The sequence below is a fragment of the Nannobrachium achirus genome (genome assembly GCF_963921795.1).
Source record: "Nannobrachium achirus genome assembly, chromosome: 23".
In the NCBI taxonomy this organism is placed as follows: Eukaryota; Metazoa; Chordata; class Actinopteri; order Myctophiformes; family Myctophidae; genus Nannobrachium; species Nannobrachium achirus.
The window spans coordinates 46,220,845-46,241,867 of record NC_137830.1 but is presented as its reverse complement, the minus strand read 5'-3'; the positions used below and the strand labels follow the sequence as shown (position 1 = coordinate 46,241,867).

At 39.6% G+C, this 21,023-nt stretch overlaps 1 protein-coding gene across 1 annotated transcript; it reads left to right on the top strand.

The window, feature by feature from the left end:
- Positions 1 to 194: 194 nt before the first annotated feature.
- LOC308309199 (monocarboxylate transporter 2) lies at positions 195 to 15,740 on the top strand (the record flags this gene model as incomplete). Its single annotated transcript, XM_080754693.1, has 4 exons — positions 195 to 408; positions 12,095 to 12,238; positions 13,897 to 14,694; positions 15,469 to 15,740. 4 exons carry the CDS (start codon positions 195 to 197, stop codon positions 15,738 to 15,740), a joined length of 1,428 nt encoding a protein of 475 aa, XP_080610819.1.
- Positions 15,741 to 21,023: the final 5,283 nt, after the last annotated feature.

Genomic DNA, 21,023 nt, shown 5'->3' with positions numbered 1-21,023 from the left:
ACAGTGCTGTTGTCATGTCCTCCCTATGAATGCAAATGACACAAAGATTTTTTTCAGATCTTTATACTGTACCTGCACGGTTGACTATAACCGATGAATGAACTCATGTTCTGACTATCCAGATCTCTGAACTTAATTCTCCTCTCCATCTCCGTCTGTCACAGTGAACAGCGAAACGCTGAGCTGAGCCAGAAATGCCAGCGGCCACGAGTCCTCCCGCTGTGCAGCCCCCGGATGGAGGGTGGGGGTGGGCCGTGGTGTTGGGAGCTTTCATCTCCATCGGCTTCTCCTACGCTTTCCCCAAGGCCATCACTGTCTTCTATAAAGATATCCAGAAGATCTTCGGTGCCTCGTACAGTGAAATCGCATGGATCTCCTCCATCATGCTGGCAGTCATGTATGCCGGAGGTGAGTGGCCTTGATTTGTGCTTAACTTCCTTTATCTTTTCTTTTTTTACTTTTCTTTTTTAATGATCATCATGTCATTTAAAGCAGTGGTTCCCAAACTTTTAGCTCAAGTCCCAAAAGAGAAATGAGACGTTTGCCTAGGACCCAAACTAGTGAAAATAGCAAATCTACAAGCTTACACATGTTGCTTTGTGCCAAAATTGAAATTGATAATCCAATAGATGCCTTAATGGTCCACGTCACATTGATATAAACCAGTATGCGCACGCCGGTCGGCACCAAATGAACCCCACCGTTCATAGGATGCAATGGATGGCACTCGTGTTTAAAAATGCATTCCATCAAACTTTCAGATGCCGTTTTTCTCCCAGTGTGGAGGAAGAATGCGTAGGATTTTTACTGTAAATTCTCACTCTTGAAATATATAATCCTTAGTTTCTGTTGATTGTAAACAATAATAGCGATTCAAAACAGTTGTCCTTCAACCCCACCTCTATTCACCGTCATCAGAACAGAGGGAGCGCTCCTCATGATCACCCACCCGATCCACTGGATCACAAGCGTCTACAGCTCGCCCAGCTGCAGTCCATGAAGCCTAATTTATGCTCCGTCCTGCGACGGTGTCGCGCGCAGACCTCCAAGCTCAGAAGGGTTGCATTGGTGACGCGATGTGAGTTTGTATATCAGCTACTCTTGACGCGGAACACCGTTGCGCAATGAAGTATATATGTCTCGATAAGGGCGCTCCCATGGGAGCACCTCACTAGCACACAAGAGGAGGTTGAATAACCAGTGCTCCCCAAAACAACAGGTTTGGGGATCTGTTGGGAATTGATTACATGATACATACAGTCAGCTGTGCATTCAGTCTCAATGTTTGTAAACAAATAATTGGCCTATATAGTCACCTAATTGATTTTGACATTGCACAATGAAACGGGTCACTCTCTTTTAAACACATAAACAGACTCAAACAGTGTATAACGTACAAAACCCGGTTATAATATCTCACTAATATTTGGAGTCATGACCCAAACCTCTACTAAAGTGTTGCTGTGCTCTATGTTGCATTATACAGTATATAGTTTAAGAGTGACGGATTGAGTGGCGGATTGATTGAATACTATCAACATGTTTGAACAGTACTGCAGTACAGTCAGAAAAGCTCTGCTAAAAGATAAAGATTACACAAACATCATTAAGGTCCATTGTGACCATTGGACACTATGATTAGCTGATTGTGAACCCTTAATATAATTACTACAGTAGGATTTATTTTCCTTTCAGTTATTGAAATCAGAATGGGCTTAATTGTCAGATCACATGATTACAGTTGCTGTGCAAGCTCTGAACATTGGATAAAGAGATGAACAGTTACAGAACACAGAAGGTTAGGGCTGTCACAATTATTACATAATCGTCTAATCGTGATTATTTGACATTATCGCAATTATTTTGTCATAATCGTCATAATCGTGAATGTTGAAAAATGTCAGAAATAGTGGAAATAGCAGATCTACAAGCTCAAAAGTTGTGAGCCTGTAGATCGGCTATTTCCACTATCAATGTTATTTTTTAAGCAGTAAGTTGTCAAATATGTCAGTAATTTATTTGTGTGTTTAGGTTATGTGTCATATCTGCCATATGCAACCTCAAAGCCTAAAAGCCAAACAGAAATGTAATTATCAACGACAAATACACAATTAAATCGTTTACTCGCCAATTATTTGAGTGACAATTAATCGTCATGTAAAATTTCATATCGTGACAGCCCTACAGTTTACAGTTTACAGTTTAGGCATTTAGCAGACGCTTTTAATCCAAAGCGACTTACAATAAGCAGATACAACATCGCAATAATAAACAAGATAATAGGTCAGTACATTAACAGCAATATAACAATGTAAATGGATATCTATCTAGAGAAAAACACAATATAATCAAGTTCTAAAGAAACCTAACAAACACATGCTTCATGTATGGTCATTGATTTTACTGTAGTGCTAAGGGTTTAGGTGGAGTCTGAAAAGGTGAGTTTTCAGTCTACAGAAGGTGCATGTTTGAAAATGAGCAATAGATAGATGGCACCACGTAAGGTGCACCACATATCCAGCATAAGAAAGCAGCAGGTTTATAAAACCACAGTATTGTGTGTGCATGGTTTAAGTGATACAGATAAAAGAAATGGAAAAACGGCATTGGGTAAAAACACATCAAATAGCAGCAGGTATAAAATACACAAATATCCCTAGCTCGTTACTAACTGGCACAGAGCCAGCACCTCCACTGACTTAAAACCTGGCCACACTTCACTGGACCATGTCTCACTCAGCCAGCTGGGATTTGAAACCTGGGCAGACCGAAGCTGACTGGAAGCATCGCCATAAAGGATTAATGGTTTCTTTCCCTCCAAATAAAATGGGCCGTTTGTTGTTTATAATGGACAAGCTACAGTACTATGAGCAGCATTCACATTCTTCTTTTTGGAACAAATACATTGTATGAAGGAAGCTTTAAAGTGCCCTGAGCAAGTGTTTTCAAAACACATTTGAAAAATGTATCATTAAAGTTCATTTTTCTGTGCCGGCTTTCTCACAGTCAACCAAGCCAATGAAACTGCCTTCCATCCAGTCAGTGAAATAAATAGGTTTGCAACTTCAGTGTTATCAGGATCGAATACATTGCAAATGGACATTTTAATGTATTTTTTCAGCAATATATTAAACCATATCCTGCAGATCACATGCCATATCACTATTCTGTGGTTGAACATTCCGTGAAAATAGCAGATCTGCATGCTCAGGTGAGACACTTTACAGAAATGGCAACCAGTGGACAGAAATGCAGGCAAGAATAGCATGGAGCACTGACACTTTGTAGTTCTCTAGTGAGCTATTTTTGGCAAAGATATTTGGTGGAAAGTGAAAAAACTAGGGAGACTAGTATAGACCCCTGGCCCTGTTGGACTCTCAACTATAGGGTTTAAGTGGTTAATCACTGAGTAGGCTTCTGCTGGTTGGAGTCATGTCTGCCATCTGTTGCAATCCTCCTAGTCATTCACAGCTCTCATCTCCCTGTTCCGTCAATGGCACTTCTCTCTTTAAAAGTGATCATTTTAGGATCCAAGGAATATTATCCTTTGTGTTGCTTATGCCAGCGAGTCAGCGACCTAGATATTTCAACTATGATTGTAGGTTGCTGTGGTTAAGCCTAAATTGATAAAATATAAATCTATTATTGGTCATAACAGTGGCAATTCTTTCCTTTAGCCATAAAGATTGCAGGCTTTAATTCTGCCAGGATAATCATATTACACATGCGGCGATACAATTACTAAAAAGAGGCCTCTTATTACTGGTAAATTCCTGGCCCCATTCATTCATATTGATTTGAGCTCAAGGAAGCCACGCCTCATCAGCTATTCATTAAACACCTGCTCTTGTGTCCTGTGTGTTGTACGTTGATGAGACAATCACTGCTTGAGTGTTTAATGATTTTTTTGGGGTCTTCTTTTAGAGCCAATTACTGATGTTTTGACCCATATTTTGTCAAAAACGTGCACAATCAATTCTAATCAATAAAAAAAAAACATAGATCTCATTACACTTTTTCAAAAATAGAAACCCAGGACACATGAGCTGCATAACTGCAGATACTGGCTCTATAGTTTTCTTATTTCTCTGTGTGCAGGCGAGCAGCCCGTTGCTGTGTGTTGGTGTTCATGTTGTTGGGCTACCTGTTTATGAGGGTGACATTTTCCATTGAAGCAAGATGGTAACTGCACTGTTAACACAGCGGGTGCCCATGAGCGGTCTACACGCCAATCTCTTTGATGTCCCTGGAGGCCCACGACGCGTTGACGTGTTTACTGTATTTACAGTATTAACTTTAAATCTCACCGTAAGGTTGGGGCTGCGCCTGGATGTAGCCCATTAGCCGCTAGTCGTTTCGAGTCGACGCTGAGAGCATCGCGCGCCCGTTTTTCTCTGTATACTCCAATGCATTTCCCCATCTTTAACGCCCTTTATCTCTGATGTTTGTTTTATGGCTAAAACTGTGGCGTGGTGCGGCAAAATGTCCAAATTTTGATCGGCAATGAACAGCTATGATCAACACTGGTCCCTACAGTAAGTTACACAATAACATCCTGTCTGCGCTCATGTGACCAAGTGACGTCATGACGCATGCATTGACGCAACAGGGCCTTGTATTCTTCTATGGAAGTGGCTTTGGGCACTTAGCTGGGGCTCTGGCGCCACCTTTTGGGCAGCCGATGTGTTAATTGCGACCGTAGATCGCAGTTAAGTTCACGGTCTGACATCACGCATCTCATATATATTTTGTTTGTGCAGTGGTTAAAAACATACATTCACAGAACATAAAAACATAAATGTCGCTATAATAAAAAGCACTGCTACATTTAAAACTAGTTCTTAAAAAATGTATTTAAAAGGTTAATATGGAAATTCGATGTATAAATAAATAAGGTATATATACCTTCATATATAGGCTACCTTCATATATTCGTGAAGGTTATATATGTATACTATATACTTTGGACAGTTATATTATATGGTCCGCCAGGAGAGTATGTTTTCTCCCCCCTGTCTGTCTGTCCGTCCGTCCGTCCGTTCGTTTGTGTGTGTGTGTCCGTCCCATTAGTTTGTTACCTTTGCCCTGCATTTCTCAAATGTTCCTTTTATAGCGCCACCAGGAGGCCAACTTATGTAAAACACATTCTTTGCTATTGCTCCATCACATAGTCATGTGATCAAGGCCGATCTGTCTGATATTTCATATTCCATCCTAATTGGTTATATTGCCTTCCAAAGTTGGCAGAATTGCTCACAAATTGCCTCAACTCATGAACGCATCTTGAGATTACCTTGAAATTAGCCACTAGGGTTGCAACGGTATGAGATTTTTAACACCAAAAATATCGTCCGTGTCAACACCGCGGTTATCGGTAACACCGTTTCAAACACCATTGCGTGTCTTGTCTTGTCTTGTCTTGTCTTGTCTTGTGAGCACTCAGTAGCAGCCAATGCTACCTCAAGCTACGACAACAACAACCATCCGACCATATTAAAAATTCAGCTTTGTAAAAAAGCAACAACACTGTTAGTGTTACAACAGCCCTGCGCTTTCTTGTTTGGCTAATCGTAGTTTTTCCGCCTACTGCGCGCTGTGACATGGACCAGGAACGTGCCCTGCGAGTGGGGACGAGACATCATGCAGTCTAATGGGCTGTACCTCGCCCCGTGGCTGATCCGTCGATTCTGAATTCTGATTCTCGACACTCCCACACAAGGAACAGCTCCCGGCCTCGCACGATTGAGAACCGAATCCCATCGTTCATTTAAAAGAGCTGTTCAAAAGAGCGGAATCGTTGGCGAACGTCACATCTCTACTGCGCTCCTCGGGGCAGAGCAGAGCAGCGGATGCGTTTTCTTTTTATTTAACGTAACAGTGTTATCGGTGTGCAAGTAAAGTACTCGGTGTACGCTCACCGGTAACACCGGTAACACCGAGTACCGTTACAACCCTATTAGCCACACATATTCTTTGGCCTCTAGGTCAAGGAACAAATGCCACCCTTTTCACATTGGCCTATTATAGCACCACCAGGACGCCTGACCTGGCGGAGACCTGTGCTCGGAAGAGCACTGTTTCTAGTTATAAAGGTACTGTAAGTGAAATTATTTTTGTAAAGAAAATAGCTCTACAGTATTTTCCCATTGCAATAATTACTATAGAATGTTTGTTAAATAACGGGAGTCTGCCGGTGCCCATCCCTCCAGCTCTTTAGTAAACCCAAAAGAGTATCTTTCCGGTCAGGATAACAATTTCATCAAATCAGGAGAGAGAACTCATACAGGATAAACAAGTGAAATTGGAATGATGAAACAAGCCGACAAATTGGAACTGGAACACTGGCTAGCAATGATTAATATTGGACTAAAGAGCTTTAACCTTTGAACAATACAATTTTGCCTTAACCAAAAGAATATCACATCACCTTCAACTCACACACTTAATAATAATGATGTCTAAACTATTCACACTTTTGGACAGCCATAACATTTAACTCCCACACACAGATGTCTGTATAATGTAATATGTGGTTTAGTCATTGTATAAACAGACTGGTGGCCTGCAGTATGCTCAGCCTCGCCTTTATGATGCAATTGAGGTTTCACTGTGGCCCATTTACACCACCTCATCTATTACAAAACTGCATGCCCATCACGCAGCATTTGCAATGTGTTTGAACATCTTTTAAGCTCTGAGTGTTCGCATCAACACTCCAGATTTGACTGTGTATTAGGGCATTCAAATAAATATTTGAATATCAAAGTCACTATTCGACGTTGTTCACTGAAGTCGAATATTTATTTATTTATTTTTGGTTTTCTCTTTAAAAGATATATAGTTTATAAAGCTTGGCTAGACTAGCCCTTACCCGTTCAAAGATATGAGCTCCAAAATGATGTGCAGTGTGTGGGTTATGGGATGTGCACTGTGCACACAGTATATGAGGGATGGAAAGTAACTTTAACTGGTGCTTGCATGATGTAGGAGCATCAATGTAAGAAACCCGTTTCTTTTAATGGCTACAGAGATACTGTTCCCCCCCCCCCCCCCCCAGCCCACCCGCCTGCACACACACCCGCCTGCCTGCACACACACACACACACACACACACACACACACACACACACACACACACACACACACACACACACACACACACACACACACACACACACAGAGCTGGTTAAACATTTTGCCTCAAGCTAGATGCAGAATAGATGTGCCTCATGCTAGATGCAGAATAGATAGTAGATACACCATAAAAATGCTAATATACAGCATACGATTTGTGAAAGTGACAAACGGGCTTCACAGTTATGTCAGGTGTGTTCATATGCTTATGGTGATGCGATTTCAGATCAATTGCTCCAGCCACCGAGGAGAAACGCTGGGACAATCAGACAGACAGACAGACAGACAGACAGACAGACATTTGCAAAATGATAGTATAGATAGGAAGTCATAAGAATGAGTTGTCAATGCCCCTGGTGGATGAATTTGTTAATGCTCCATACCAGGGGTTCTCCAACCTTTTTAGGCCGTGACCCCCAACATAAACATATTTGAACTGGGGACCCCCACCCTGACAAGCACTTGGAATTGTAGGTATTACATTTAATGTGACTCGGTTCCGCTGATAAGTATTGTGAAAATAGCAGATCTACATGCTCACAACGCCTCGCAACGCGAGGCGTTGTGAGCATCTAGATCGGCTATTTTCACAATGTTCGCCTCTTGCTTACTTAATATTTGACAGTTTGGCCAGTCCTGTAGAATATTCGACTATTCGAATACGTTGAGGTTGAATAATTAGAATACTAAAAATCACTATTCGTGAATGCCCTAGTGTGTATGAGATTATGGTTGAGCATGTGACTTCCAAAAACGGCATCATTGTGCAGTCGTTCATACCTTACTATTATTACACCAGATAACAGTAGTGCACTGGCTACTGGCTAGTGTGTCCCTGCACTTTTCTCTTCACACAGTAACATCCTCATCTGTTCATTCATCCATTTGTAACTCCGAGATTATACAACATGGTTGTTACATTTGTACACTTTCAGAGTTAAAGGAGTACTTAACACATTTTCAACCATACAACTGGTCCTCCTCACTAATGCTCATGCATGGTACCATTTCCTACTTGCTCTACTTGCTCTGTGTCTCTCGCTCTGCTTCTCTTCCTGGACAGTTAACATGCTGACATAGAAGCCATCATTCTTTCATCAATAAACATAAACAAATATCTAACTTTTGTTTGAAATGGCCACCAATAGAGTAGTGAAGTGTGACGTAATTTACACATCCTACCTGGTTCGCGGTTTTCTTCCCCATTCTGAATTCCCATAGACCTTTTTCATATCGCGTCATATAAGAACTGTGTCCCAATTATAAACACATGATCTCAGCGGTTTGACTCATATGGATATGAAGAATCAACGGATGGTGAAAAAACGCTAATGTTACTGTCGCCGAATTGGTTACATTTTCACTAGAAACAGGCTTTATCACTTATGAGTGACTGACTATCATAAACCACACAGAGTCACCTCGCCGACAATATCGCACAGACTGTTTGTTTATTTTTGGACCGCAATGCTTATATGAGACGATTTAAGATGACTCAATGTTATTCTCCATAGAGAATTACTTCCGTGGAACCGGGGGATGAGCGAGTCACGTCATGACTTCACTGTTCTATAATAATAATAATATAATAAGGGTAATAATAAGGGTAATAATAATAATAATATTGTCATCATCAGCAGGCAGGTTTCTCAACTGCCCACAGCCTACCTCTGAGACAGTGAGTAGACTGAAATCGTAAAACGAGCATTTGTGTTGGCCAATTATATGAAGATAAGGTTGAAAATGGGTTAGGCTTCTCCTTTAACTTAACCCTCAGGCTTTTACAGCGGAGTGTGTCGCTGGGTAGTGAGGAGTGACGTGCTAAGCTTCCTGCCTTGTGTCAGTGTTGGATCAATGTCGCTAATCCAGTAAGGGAGAGAGAGAGAGGGAGTGTAGTTGACCTTGGGCTAGGCTGAGTGAACAACACTCCGGCTTCTGTTGACTGTCAGCACTGCCATATTAGATTCACTATCAGCCAGAGGCCTGGCCCTGGGAGGAGACTGTAAAACTGCATCATGTCTGGGCATCTGCTCATGATGTTACTTTAGGATAAAGTTGTTTGTGTCCTCATGTGGCAGCATCCAAATAGTTGTTAATACTTGTAAACTGGATCAGGAATCCGAAAACCGGTTATGTCCCGCCTCCAAAAGTGCATTTCCGTCTCCGGTTCCGGCCCAGACCGGAAGCCCTTTTTTAGAACCCTGGAGTGATAATCCGATTTTTGATTGTTTTTAAGATAATCTAATTAACTCAGTGAATGCCACCCTTTATTCAAAATCTACAAAACTGGTGCCAGCCATTTTGCTTAATTTTGCCTTTTTATGGGGGCCAAAATCATATTTTGTACTTAAATTACATATATAAATCTATGCTTCTATCGAAAGCCACACTACCCCTCTTACAAAGGAAAACATGTATATTTATATATATATATCCTATCATTAGATTTGGGCTTCAATAGAACATGTGTAAGATGTCTTGATCATCATCATATGTGTGTGCTGTGATGGGCCCTGTGTGCAATCTGGAGTGCAATACCATTTGAAAACCACCAGGGGTGGTCTCCTACTATCTGATCAACTAACAGAAGAAGGAAGAAGACGTCCATCTTTTTTTTGGTTTGGGCCTGTTGTTTACATTTTGGCCAGGCCTTTTAGCTAGCATGCTACACACTTCGGAACCCTGGCGATCGCGATCAAGGATAGGTAGAGAAGAATGGATGGCACCGCTGGAATCCTGAGAATTTTCTGCGTTTTTTGAGTACTTATAGTTCGTCAGGGATGCACGGGAAAGTGTATAAACGAACGTTTTAGATTACATTTAAACGGCCGGAACCAATCTTCGGCTATACCGATTTTCCGCCGGACTGTGTTACACTGGTGCTACAGTCAAATCGGCCGTATCGCTCAGGTCACGGAGGCATATGGCCAACTTCTAGAGCGATTTTTTTGAAATTACAATTATGAAAAAATGATAAAACTTTTGATTAATTAAAAAGACGTAAAAGACGTTTATGGCACCGAGGTCCAAAGACGTATAAGACGTTTATGGCGTTCAGTGAGTTAAGCTATAGGTGAACATTAAAAAAAAGAAAAAAGATTATGCAACATCTTAATTGTTTACATTCTTTTTATATATATAAACTCTAAGGATTGTTATGTTGTTTGGTTCAAACCCATGTATGTATGTATGTATGTACGTACCGGAATGTCTATGTATTCTCATTTTTATTCTCTAAGGATTGCTATGTCGTTTGGTTTAAACCGCGTGGTTCCGGCCTTCCGGGCTGGGTGTAAGGAACAGCGCTGCCTCTATGGGTTGCTAGGGGGCTTTTACAATTAGCCATGTGTGTTGGATAAATGGCATTCCCCGCAGTCAGCTTTCCGTGTTTCCACCTTTTCTTTACTGTACACATTAAGGGGTCATGGAGAATATGCTGGACAGATTTCTATATGTGTCACCCACTTTTGGAAACTAGGTAGTTATATTTAGTTTGGGGTTTTGTCCACTGTGTAATGAAGTCCATGGCATGTCTAGGCAGGGAATGATAAGCCTTTTTCTAGGTAGGTAATGTGCAGGCTCAGGGGCTGTCTCATCTCGGCCAATCCGGGTCCCACCAAGCCCCAGAGAATACTGATCACTGCTATGTATGCAAATGAGGGGTACTAGTTTCCTCAAGGTCGGAAAAAAAGATTCATGCGGAGCAAATGAAGTCAGGCGGCAAGTCTTGCCCACCGTGTTTTTAGCACAGCAGCCCTGGTTGGTAATGAGACCCATTATTTCAAAAAGTACATATTTTATTACTTCTTTATTTCCCTATGCAATTGACTCCTTTATTGTTAAGATTCAGGCACAGGAGATGAGACGTCGTCACATTATTTGAGGCAGGATAAGAATCACACCAGACACCACCACATTATTCATTATTCTTGTAATGGACATAATGTAACATAATGTAATGATAATGTAAACAAACAAACATAACACACGGTTGTACACTGACTGGTGGCATGGAATCCAACAAACGTACAGCCAAAAAAAACGTCAATGGAACATTACTAACCCTTAAATGTAAACAAAGATTATACTTCTGAATAAAATGTCTCACTAATTTCATGTCAAAAGTGCTTTGGTTTAAATTAAATTGTCATAATTGTACATGGAATCCAACCCCTGAGCTTAATCTGTTAGGGACACCGGTTATGCATAATAAGGTTTGGGTGCGAGCCTCGGGAGCTAATGATTTCAAATGAATTGAATAGTGACATTTTGCTGGGGACCACCTGGAACCTCCCATGGCCTCCTGTGGCCTACTTCACTCCAATATGATTTGAAGCCATTAAGTTCATTACTGTGTTTCACTGCTGACCTGAAAATGTTCACTACCTATTCATGGCCATTCGCTATATGTACTAGAACATCCAGTCCATATACTTTGTTCCACTATTCCTTGTTTTACAGTATTACATTTCAGATCTCAATTATTGCTGGATCACTGCCAGATCTAGTGTGGAAGTTCTGATCATGTTCACGTTGGTTAACAAGATTAATTGATTTTCTTCCAATGACTCTAAATGACTAAATGACCCTTGCATGATATAAACACAGGCTGTTAATGGCTGAATAGTTTACACTGATTGATTTGTTTTTTAATTGGTGCATCTTTGTACTCTACCTGGGATATATAGGTTGAAATGAAAATGTTAAATATCTCTTGTTTTACTCCTAAACATTCCATGAATGGAATCCCATCAAAGAAATGTGTACTCTTAAACACAGCAGTGCTAACAAGATGAGGTTGTATAAATATAGTGAAAGTATTTCCATTTATAGATTGGCTTTCCACTACCTTGCAGGGCTAACCAGCTTAAATCATTAAGTACACTACTCACTGACCACCGTAAATAGGTGATATGTTGTGGGCTGACATGTTCTGTGTTTTTGTTCCAACTTTTTACAGGTCCCATAAGCAGCATACTGGTGAACACCTATGGCTGTAGGCCGATAATGATGATGGGAGGTGTCCTCTGTTCAATTGGGATGATCTCTGCCTCCTTTTGCAACACCGTCGTGGAGCTTTACATCTGCATCGGTGTTATAGGAGGTAGGTTGGAGCCAAATCTATTTAAGTCCAATTAGAGATAATTAGATTAGTCTACTGGATTAACGTAGTAGTGCTTTTGAATCAGGAAACGGCCCTTTTGTCATTTGTTTTGTTTAGAAAACACATTGTAATTTCTGTTTATGCATTGCTGGGCTATATAGTAGTTGTATTATTATCATTATTATTATTATTATTAGTGTGGTTGCCAAAGGCAACACACTAGTACTCGGCCAACTTTATTCTTCTTTATAGAGTAACTTCTAGCCAATGAGGGGGCAGCGTTCTCAGTGACCCACACTTGCAATTTCCCAAAAATCCACCTTTCTAGTCATGTTCTATTAGTGTGGTTGCCTGAAGGGCAATACACTATTCACGTTATTCCTGGCCCCGCCCCCGGCTTCCTGTTCATATCCTGAAAGAGGCGGAGGCTGAAAAAGCTGGCCTGAAAAACATCATTTGGTTTCCTGTTGTCCTTGCATTAAAGTGTCAGTAGTTGGCGTTCTAGGCTCTGGGCTCTGAATGTACCTGGGTTGCCATGTCTGCTTATAATAAGCAATTTGTTTCTCTAAAAAAATTGTTGCTTATTGGGCTTACTTTCTAATATTTTTTAAACCAGTGGTTCCCAAATCTTTTCATATCAAGGACCCCATATTACATATGTGTCCACAGTCGCAGATCCCCATCTGAAAATATGTGGTGCCAGGGACCTCCACACGGATTTATGTTGTTAAAATGTTTCAAAAATATTCAAAGAAATGTTTTCCCTCGATATTTTTTTAATAGCAAATATACAAGCTCACAATGTGTCGCAATGTGACACATTGTGAGCTTGCTGATCTGCTATTTTCAAATGTAAATGTAAAGTAGTATAGCCTACTGTAGTTGCTTCTGTTGGGCTTATTTCTTTGGCAAAATCTGGCAACAGACAATTCCATGTCACTTCCTTACTTGGGAGGAAGTGAAAAGATGTTTATGAAGCAGCACACAAATAAAAATTCTCCAGCGCCCTCTGCAAAAGGAAAATGGCAGCCTCCATAGAATGGCCAGGAATATGGTGAATAGAGCATCGCAGTTTAAGCCCCGCCCGCCCGCACTCCGGTGTCGTAAGCGTTTTCCCCCATGCATTTCATCCATAGACATTTCATAAAGTATTTATTTAGACGTGAAAAAAAGACCAGGATACAAGTTGTACCATCATCTTTTTTTTTTACTTTCTAATTAATCGTTGCATGCAAAAAATAGTGTTTATTGTCATGATTCCTCACCAGCCGGGGTGGCTTTGTCAGAGGCTTAAAAGACGTTTAAATAAAACGAAAACGCTTCCGACACCGGAGTGAGGGCGGGCGGGGCTTAAACTGCGATGCTCTTATTGTTCTCGGTCCGAGTTCATGGAGTAACATTTAGCCAATGAGGAACCAGCATTCTTGTGACATCACCTTTATACAGCTTCCTCATTGGCTAAAAGCAGTTTTTGCTGCTTCCTCATTGGCTAAATGTTACCCATAAACTCGGTGACGTATGCTCACATGCAAAAATGGCAACCACACTCGCAATTTCCCAGTATGACACCTTTCTAGGTATTATTGTTTATATCCAACTCCAATGTTGGAATTTACCATTACATTTGTTACGTATTAAAGTTGCATATTTTCCCATAGGATTGGGCTTGGCGTTCAACCTCCAGCCAGCGCTGACAATGATCGGCAAGTATTTCAGTCAGAAGCGGCCCATGGCAAACGGCCTGGCAATGGCCGGCAGTCCCGTGTTCCTCAGCACGCTGGCTCCCCTGAACCAGTACCTCTTCAACTCCTTCGGCTGGAGAGGCAGCTTCCTCATCCTGGGCGGCCTGCTGCTCAACTGCTGCGTGGCCGGCTCCCTCATGCGGCCCCTGGGCCCGCCGCCGGGCAAGAAGGACGAAGAGTTGGTGGCCATGACCACCACGAAGCCGGAGAAGCGCACTGCCTACGAGAAGGTCAACAAGTACCTGGACCTGTCCCTCTTCAAGCACCGTGGCTTCCTCATTTACCTGTCGGGCAACGTTATCATGTTCTTCGGTTTCTTCGCACCCATCGTCTTCCTGGCAGCCTACGCCAAAGATATGGGCGTGGACGAATACCAGGCTGCCTTCCTGCTCTCCATTCTGGCTTTTACCGACATGGTCGCCAGGCCCTCCATGGGGCTGTTTGCTAACTCGAGGTGGATCAGGCCCAGGATCCAGTACTTCTTCAGCTTTGCTGTGCTGTACAACGGGGTGTGTCACATGCTTTGTCCGTTGGCGGAAACCTACACAGGTCTGGTGATATATTCAATCTTCTTCGGCTTTGCCTTTGGCATGGTCAGCTCTGTGCTGTTTGAGACATTAATGGACCTGGTTGGACCACAGAGGTTCTCCAGTGCTGTAGGCCTCACCACCATCGTGGAGTGCTGCCCGGTCCTCCTGGGTCCACCATTAGCAGGTACTTACTTCCAGAAAGCTTAGCTGCATGTTTAATCCTTGGTCACTACTCACTACTCACTGCTGAGACTTTCACATTAACAACCCATTTATTATAAGAATATAAAAATACCTTGTTGATCAAGCTTTTTTAATGTCAAAGATCACTAGAATTATATGTATTTGACCGCGGACCCCATCTCAAAATATTGTGATCCAGCGAGTGGCAGCGACCAAGAGAAAGAACATTTTGAGTTACAAATGTTTGCTTTAAAAAATTATATATTCAAAGATTTGCAAACATTTTCATGATTTAAAAAAAATAGCAGATCTCTGAACTTGTATATCTGCTATTTATTAATAGCTAAAGCATACAATAATGGTTAAAGTGGTTAAACTCTAGAGTGACAAGTACGTTGACGGTCTTAATAGGTTAATTCAAGCGACTTCACTCCTCTTGCATCAACTAAGTGACTTCACTCCTCTTGCATTTTGTCTAACTCGATGTAATTCATAGCATTATTATTCAACTCAATAAGTTAATAAATGTGCAGACACAGTTAAAACTCTATTAAACTCTTGTTTTGTATCTTGTATAAGTCAAATACATGGCTAAACAGGATCATTGAAGTATCCAAGTAATTCAATATTAACATAAGACATAGAAACAAATCTTACCTCAAAGTTCCCCTAATGGCATTGAACAAGGATTACTTCTACTGAAGAGTGAATAGTTACTTAGGATTTTAAAATTCTAAAATTAGTTTTTGATTATTATATGTTTTTTCTCCTACAGGAAAACTGGTCGATGTCACAAAAAATTACAAGTACATGTATTTCTGCTGCGGAGCCATTGTGACTGTGGCCAGCATCTGGCTTTTCATTGGAAACTTCATCAACTACAGACTTCTGGAGCGTGAGCGCAAGCACGAGGTGCTGTACAAACAGGCGGAAACGGAAGATGTGGTCCATGTCCAGGGCCAGAGCAAAACTGAGACGGATGCCCTCTCCTCTGAAGACCACAACTGTAAAGACAAGGAAGCTATGCAGCATGAGACCAACATCTAGTCCTTGGTCATGCCATGTCACCACTACTTAAAAAAAGCCCACCGCTGCGATCAAACCAAAGTCTTAAGTGAAGAGGTACAGTATCATCCTCCAGGCTTTATCTGGGGCTCTCTGCAGGGGGCCTCTGCACTTCTCAACAACAGTAACTGCCAAAGTAACAAGTGTGTTATAGGATGCTGTGAGTCGAATCTGTCTTTGAAATGGCAACAGCCATGGACTACTTGCAAAATATCAGGTGGTGGAGAAAGGCGAACGATGTGCTGTGTACGATATGCATGGTATTGTAGAAGGCTTGTTGGCAGAGAATGAGAGCCTAGTGTATCTAATGGTCTGTGGAATACAGTGTAGTATTGTATGCTTTTGTATTTAGCCTGTGCCACTGAACTTGAAGCACCAGCAAACAAATTCATCTGTTCTACTTGATGTCCCGATATTGAAAAATAAACAAATAAAGATGTGAAGTGCAGGTGGCACTATATACCACCAGGAATAATGGCAGGACGCCCTGATGGATAGGAACGTCTGCTCTGGGACTGGAAGAACACAGGTTTGATCCTCACAAAGTAGTATGCAATTAGCTGACATATTAATCCAAATACAAAAGGGACAGATGAAGTAACAGCTGGTGGCTCAGGTGCCCATGTATTATGCTGCCGCTCTGAGCACTGTATATTAGGGCTGGGAAAATATAGACCTAGATGACAATAATGTCATGTTGTGACGAACTATATAGATATTGTAATATAGATTTAAATCATAAGCTCAATTTGTCACGATGTGACGCATTGTGAGCTTGTGATCCGCTATTTTCGCACATATTGGAAGGTATAAAAGTAAAACATTTTCATTTCAAACTCCCAGAGGATATCTAATCTCATATCACAATATAGATATATCAGTAAGCCTGTATTGCCCAACTCTACTGTATACAGAATGTTGTGTAGTGAAACTGCACAGAAGTCTCACTTTAGATCAAGATGCTAAATGCTTGTAGTATAACTACTATTGCATATTGCACATGGAGTTCATGTACGTTTGCTGCATTTGTGTACAGTACATAAAAAGGCCATACTTCACCTCATAGATATTTACCAAACTGATGCAATTCAATTAATTCCATTGAGGTTGACTGTAGTGTTTTCCCCTTGGGCCTTATTGATGTTTTTGTTTGTTTTGACTACCAAATCCAGAGCCCATGAGCAATATAGTCCTTGTAATGTCTTCATGTTGATGCACCAACAGGTATACAGGGAAACACATTTCTTCTGGTCAGTATAAAAGTCATTTCTGAGTGTGTGATACTGTTAACATTGCCTTAAATGTAATGAATGCAAAGAAGGTGCATACACAACGTAAGTATTATACACACTTATGTTCCTAGCTCTTTCTAATCACTTACTCATATTACTAACTAGTACTAAAGACTAAACCACCTGTATCTAAATAAGTCTAACCACTAACAATTTCACTTGAATAAGATCCATGCAAATATATTAAATTACTTTAAATTTGAATGTGGAACGTTAGTAAAATACTAATACCATTTCCAGCTGCATTTATGCACATGGATCTTTATTGATCCTGTGAAGAAAATTCAGTTAATATATATTAATGATATTAATTAATTATGCACTTGATTTAAAAGCCTATTTTACATTTCAAATGAATCTATTGAGCAATATGCTATATTAACAATCAATTATAAACAAAAATAGTTCTCTGTCTGTGATCATTTTGAAAGCCATCTGCTGTGTTGTAGATTGATCTTGAGGGTTTGGTTTTGAGACCAACTCTAGATCGCACCCTTATTATGTTTGGACCAAATTGGTCTTGAATTACTGCTCCCAAATAACTTCCGAAAACTAATTCAACCACTCAAAGTGGAAGTCAACAACACACAAGGGATATTTCATAGTGGCACTGTTGTGTTTGTGCTTTATCACTGCTATTAGTTTAGACCACTGTGTATTTGCCTACATTTCAAATGGCGCTAATAGTATATTGTGAGTATTGTAATTGTGAAAGACTTCTAACACTCTGAATTGACTGTGCAATTCTGGGATTGAATTCGTCTCAATCATTAGTTTGTCTTGATCTTGACTGAAGTAGTCTTGACTATAACCTTGGTAATCTGTGGACAATCTAATTTGTCTGGAATAATTCCTGCCCTCCACCTGCTGTACTGTTATCTTTCCACTGTTCAGACATGCAGTTCTGCTTTGCACTGCCTACCAGCATTTCACACTGATTTAAACAGTATTTAATACCTTGAATTTATGTGAGGTTTTGTTTCAATGTATTTGCTGTTAGCATTTTGGAAGACTTGTTAGCTTCCCTGTGTTTTTTTTTCCCCCCCCAGAATCTGACACTGTTTTTGTCAACTTTAAACGGGTTAAATATGCTGAATGTAATAATATAGTATAGTATAGTATGGGTTGATGTGAGAGAATGTACAATTTAAATAACACTGCCCCCTGCTGGTACCAATATATCTAGACCAAAAGATAAAACCAAGCTCCTCCTCAAGTCTTTTCTACTCTTTCTAAATTTTCAGTTTAGCTCATGTTGGCTCATGTTTTACACTAAATAGGTGTCATCTATGGGGAATTGTAAACAATAAACATGTTTCTTTATTGTTATCAACTCGTATGTCGAAAGACATGTCTTTTGGATGAAAATGCTTGTATAACAATATCAACTTATACGGTAACATTGTTCCATAAAATCAGACTCATTCATTGCTAAGGATTTGTGACGACATGACTTTTCTTTTTCTTTTTTTGCACCTAAGCATTTATATTCCTGTTGAACCTAATAACAGGTGAGTCTGTATTAGACACTTAAGTCCTAGGCCTATATACAATTAGCTAAAGTAGCTGATCTACAAGCTCAAGCTGATCAACACATTCATTGTAAGCTTGTAGATCTGATGTTTTTTTTGCTATTTATGGATGTGTTAATAAATGGGAAATTTAAAATGTGCCCAAAATATGGAAAACATGGACATGCAAGATTTTGTTTTGTGCCACAAATAATTCTACTAGTTACTTGGATTACTATTACATGCTGAAACTGCTAATTAAAATGTTTGTGTTATGTGATGTTTTCAGGCTTTAAAGTGATGTTTTTGTGTATTTTTTGATAGAAATGGCAATAGCTGTTATATTTTATTTAAAGGACCAAAACTGTAATGTACTGATAGCCATTTATTCCCAATACAGACAAATGAGGGTTCATTTAATGCTGTGCTGTACACCATTAGCCTTATCAATTATAGTTAGTTCCTCTTATTTATTTTCTTCTGGTCAGTATAAAAGTCATTTCTGAGTGTGTGATACTGTTAACATTGCCTTAAATGTAATGAATGCAAAGAAGGTGCATACACAACGTAAGTATTATACACACTTATGTTCCTAGCTCTTTCTAATCACTTACTCATATTACTAACTAGTACTAAAGACTAAACCACCTGTATCTAAATAATATATCTAGACCAAAAGATAAAACCAAGCTCCTCCTCAAGTCTTTTCTACTCTTTCTAAATTTTCAGTTTAGCTCATGTTGGCTCATGTTTTACACTAAATAGGTGTCATCTATGGGGAATTGTAAACAATAAACATGTTTCTTTATTGTTATCAACTCGTATGTCGAAAGACATGTCTTTTGGATGAAAATGCTTGTATAACAATATCAACTTATACGGTAACATTGTTCCATAAAATCAGACTCATTCATTGCTAAGGATTTGTGACGACATGACTTTTCTTTTTTTTTTTTGCACCTAAGCATTTATATTCCTGTTGAACCTAATAACAGGTGAGTCTGTATTAGACACTTAAGTCCTAGGCCTATATACAATTAGCTAAAGTAGCTGATCTACAAGCTCAAGCTGATCAACACATTCATTGTAAGCTTGTAGATCTGATGTTTTTTTTGCTATTTATGGATGTGTTAATAAATGGGAAATTTAAAATGTGCCCAAAATATGGAAAACATGGACATGCAAGATTTTGTTTTGTGCCACAAATAATTCTACTAGTTACTTGGATTACTATTACATGCTGAAACTGCTAATTAAAATGTTTGTGTTATGTGATGTTTTCAGGCTTTAAAGTGATGTTTTTGTGTATTTTTTGATAGAAATGGCAATAGCTGTTATATTTTATTTAAAGGACCAAAACTGTAATGTACTGATAGCCATTTATTCCCAATACAGACAAATGAGGGTTCATTTAATGCTGTGCTGTACACCATTAGCCTTATCAATTATAGTTAGTTCCTCTTATTTATTTTTCTTTTGTGTCTGTTTTCTGATCAAGATCAAAATATGATCAAATGTGGATTTAAAATGGCATAATGTTAATGAATGTTACAATTATGCATTCTACATGTATGCTTTATTTAAAAGCAAAAGTCTCTATGCTGGTATACAAAATGGCTGAACATAGTTTATCATTCATGTGTCTATCACTATTATGTTGATGGCTAAATCAAGATGACATGGATGTAATATGGAACCGATATTGTAATCTATCAACAAGTGAAAATGTGATGTGAACCTAACATTTTTATTTCTGGAGTCATTTCATGAAATGGGGAGCAATTCAAAACTTGCACTTATATACCCTCTCTGTGTGCACTATAGATATAAAAGTATACTGTTGATAGTTCATATGCACCCACTTCTGTGTTCACAGCCACCTACTTTGCTGGGGGGCATGATGACTCATTGCTATGAATACATTAATGCCGAGCATAAATTAGGCAGAACTCTTTTGTTTGACACGAGTACAGCAATGAAGTGTCCGTTGTATACTGCATATTTATTTCAATTGTACTGATAATCCTGTGTCAATATAACACTCAGTGTAAAAATTGACCTAAATGCTGTAAGTCTCCATTGGAGTTCAATTGATACTCAAAGTTTTTGCTGTTAATTTCAACACGAAAATGATTTTCTTTGCTGTTATATTCATGGTGGTATTGCTACTGGGAGCATAATGTGAACATTAGCCTAATCAATTAATCAATCAATCATTAATCTTTGGTATAAGCTATTGTGCCTTATTTGAAACTTTAGTTTGAAAATATCATTTTGACACTAATGTATTGTGTGAGTGACTCACATTTAAATTGTGATGAAGTAACATTTGGGTGATTTTTCAGTTTCTAGGCTACTCCTACTGTCTTTATGTTCACAAATACGTGTGTGATTTGAATAATCTGGACACATCATTGTGTGATTTTTATTATGCAGGTATTCAGTTTTCTTTAAATAACACT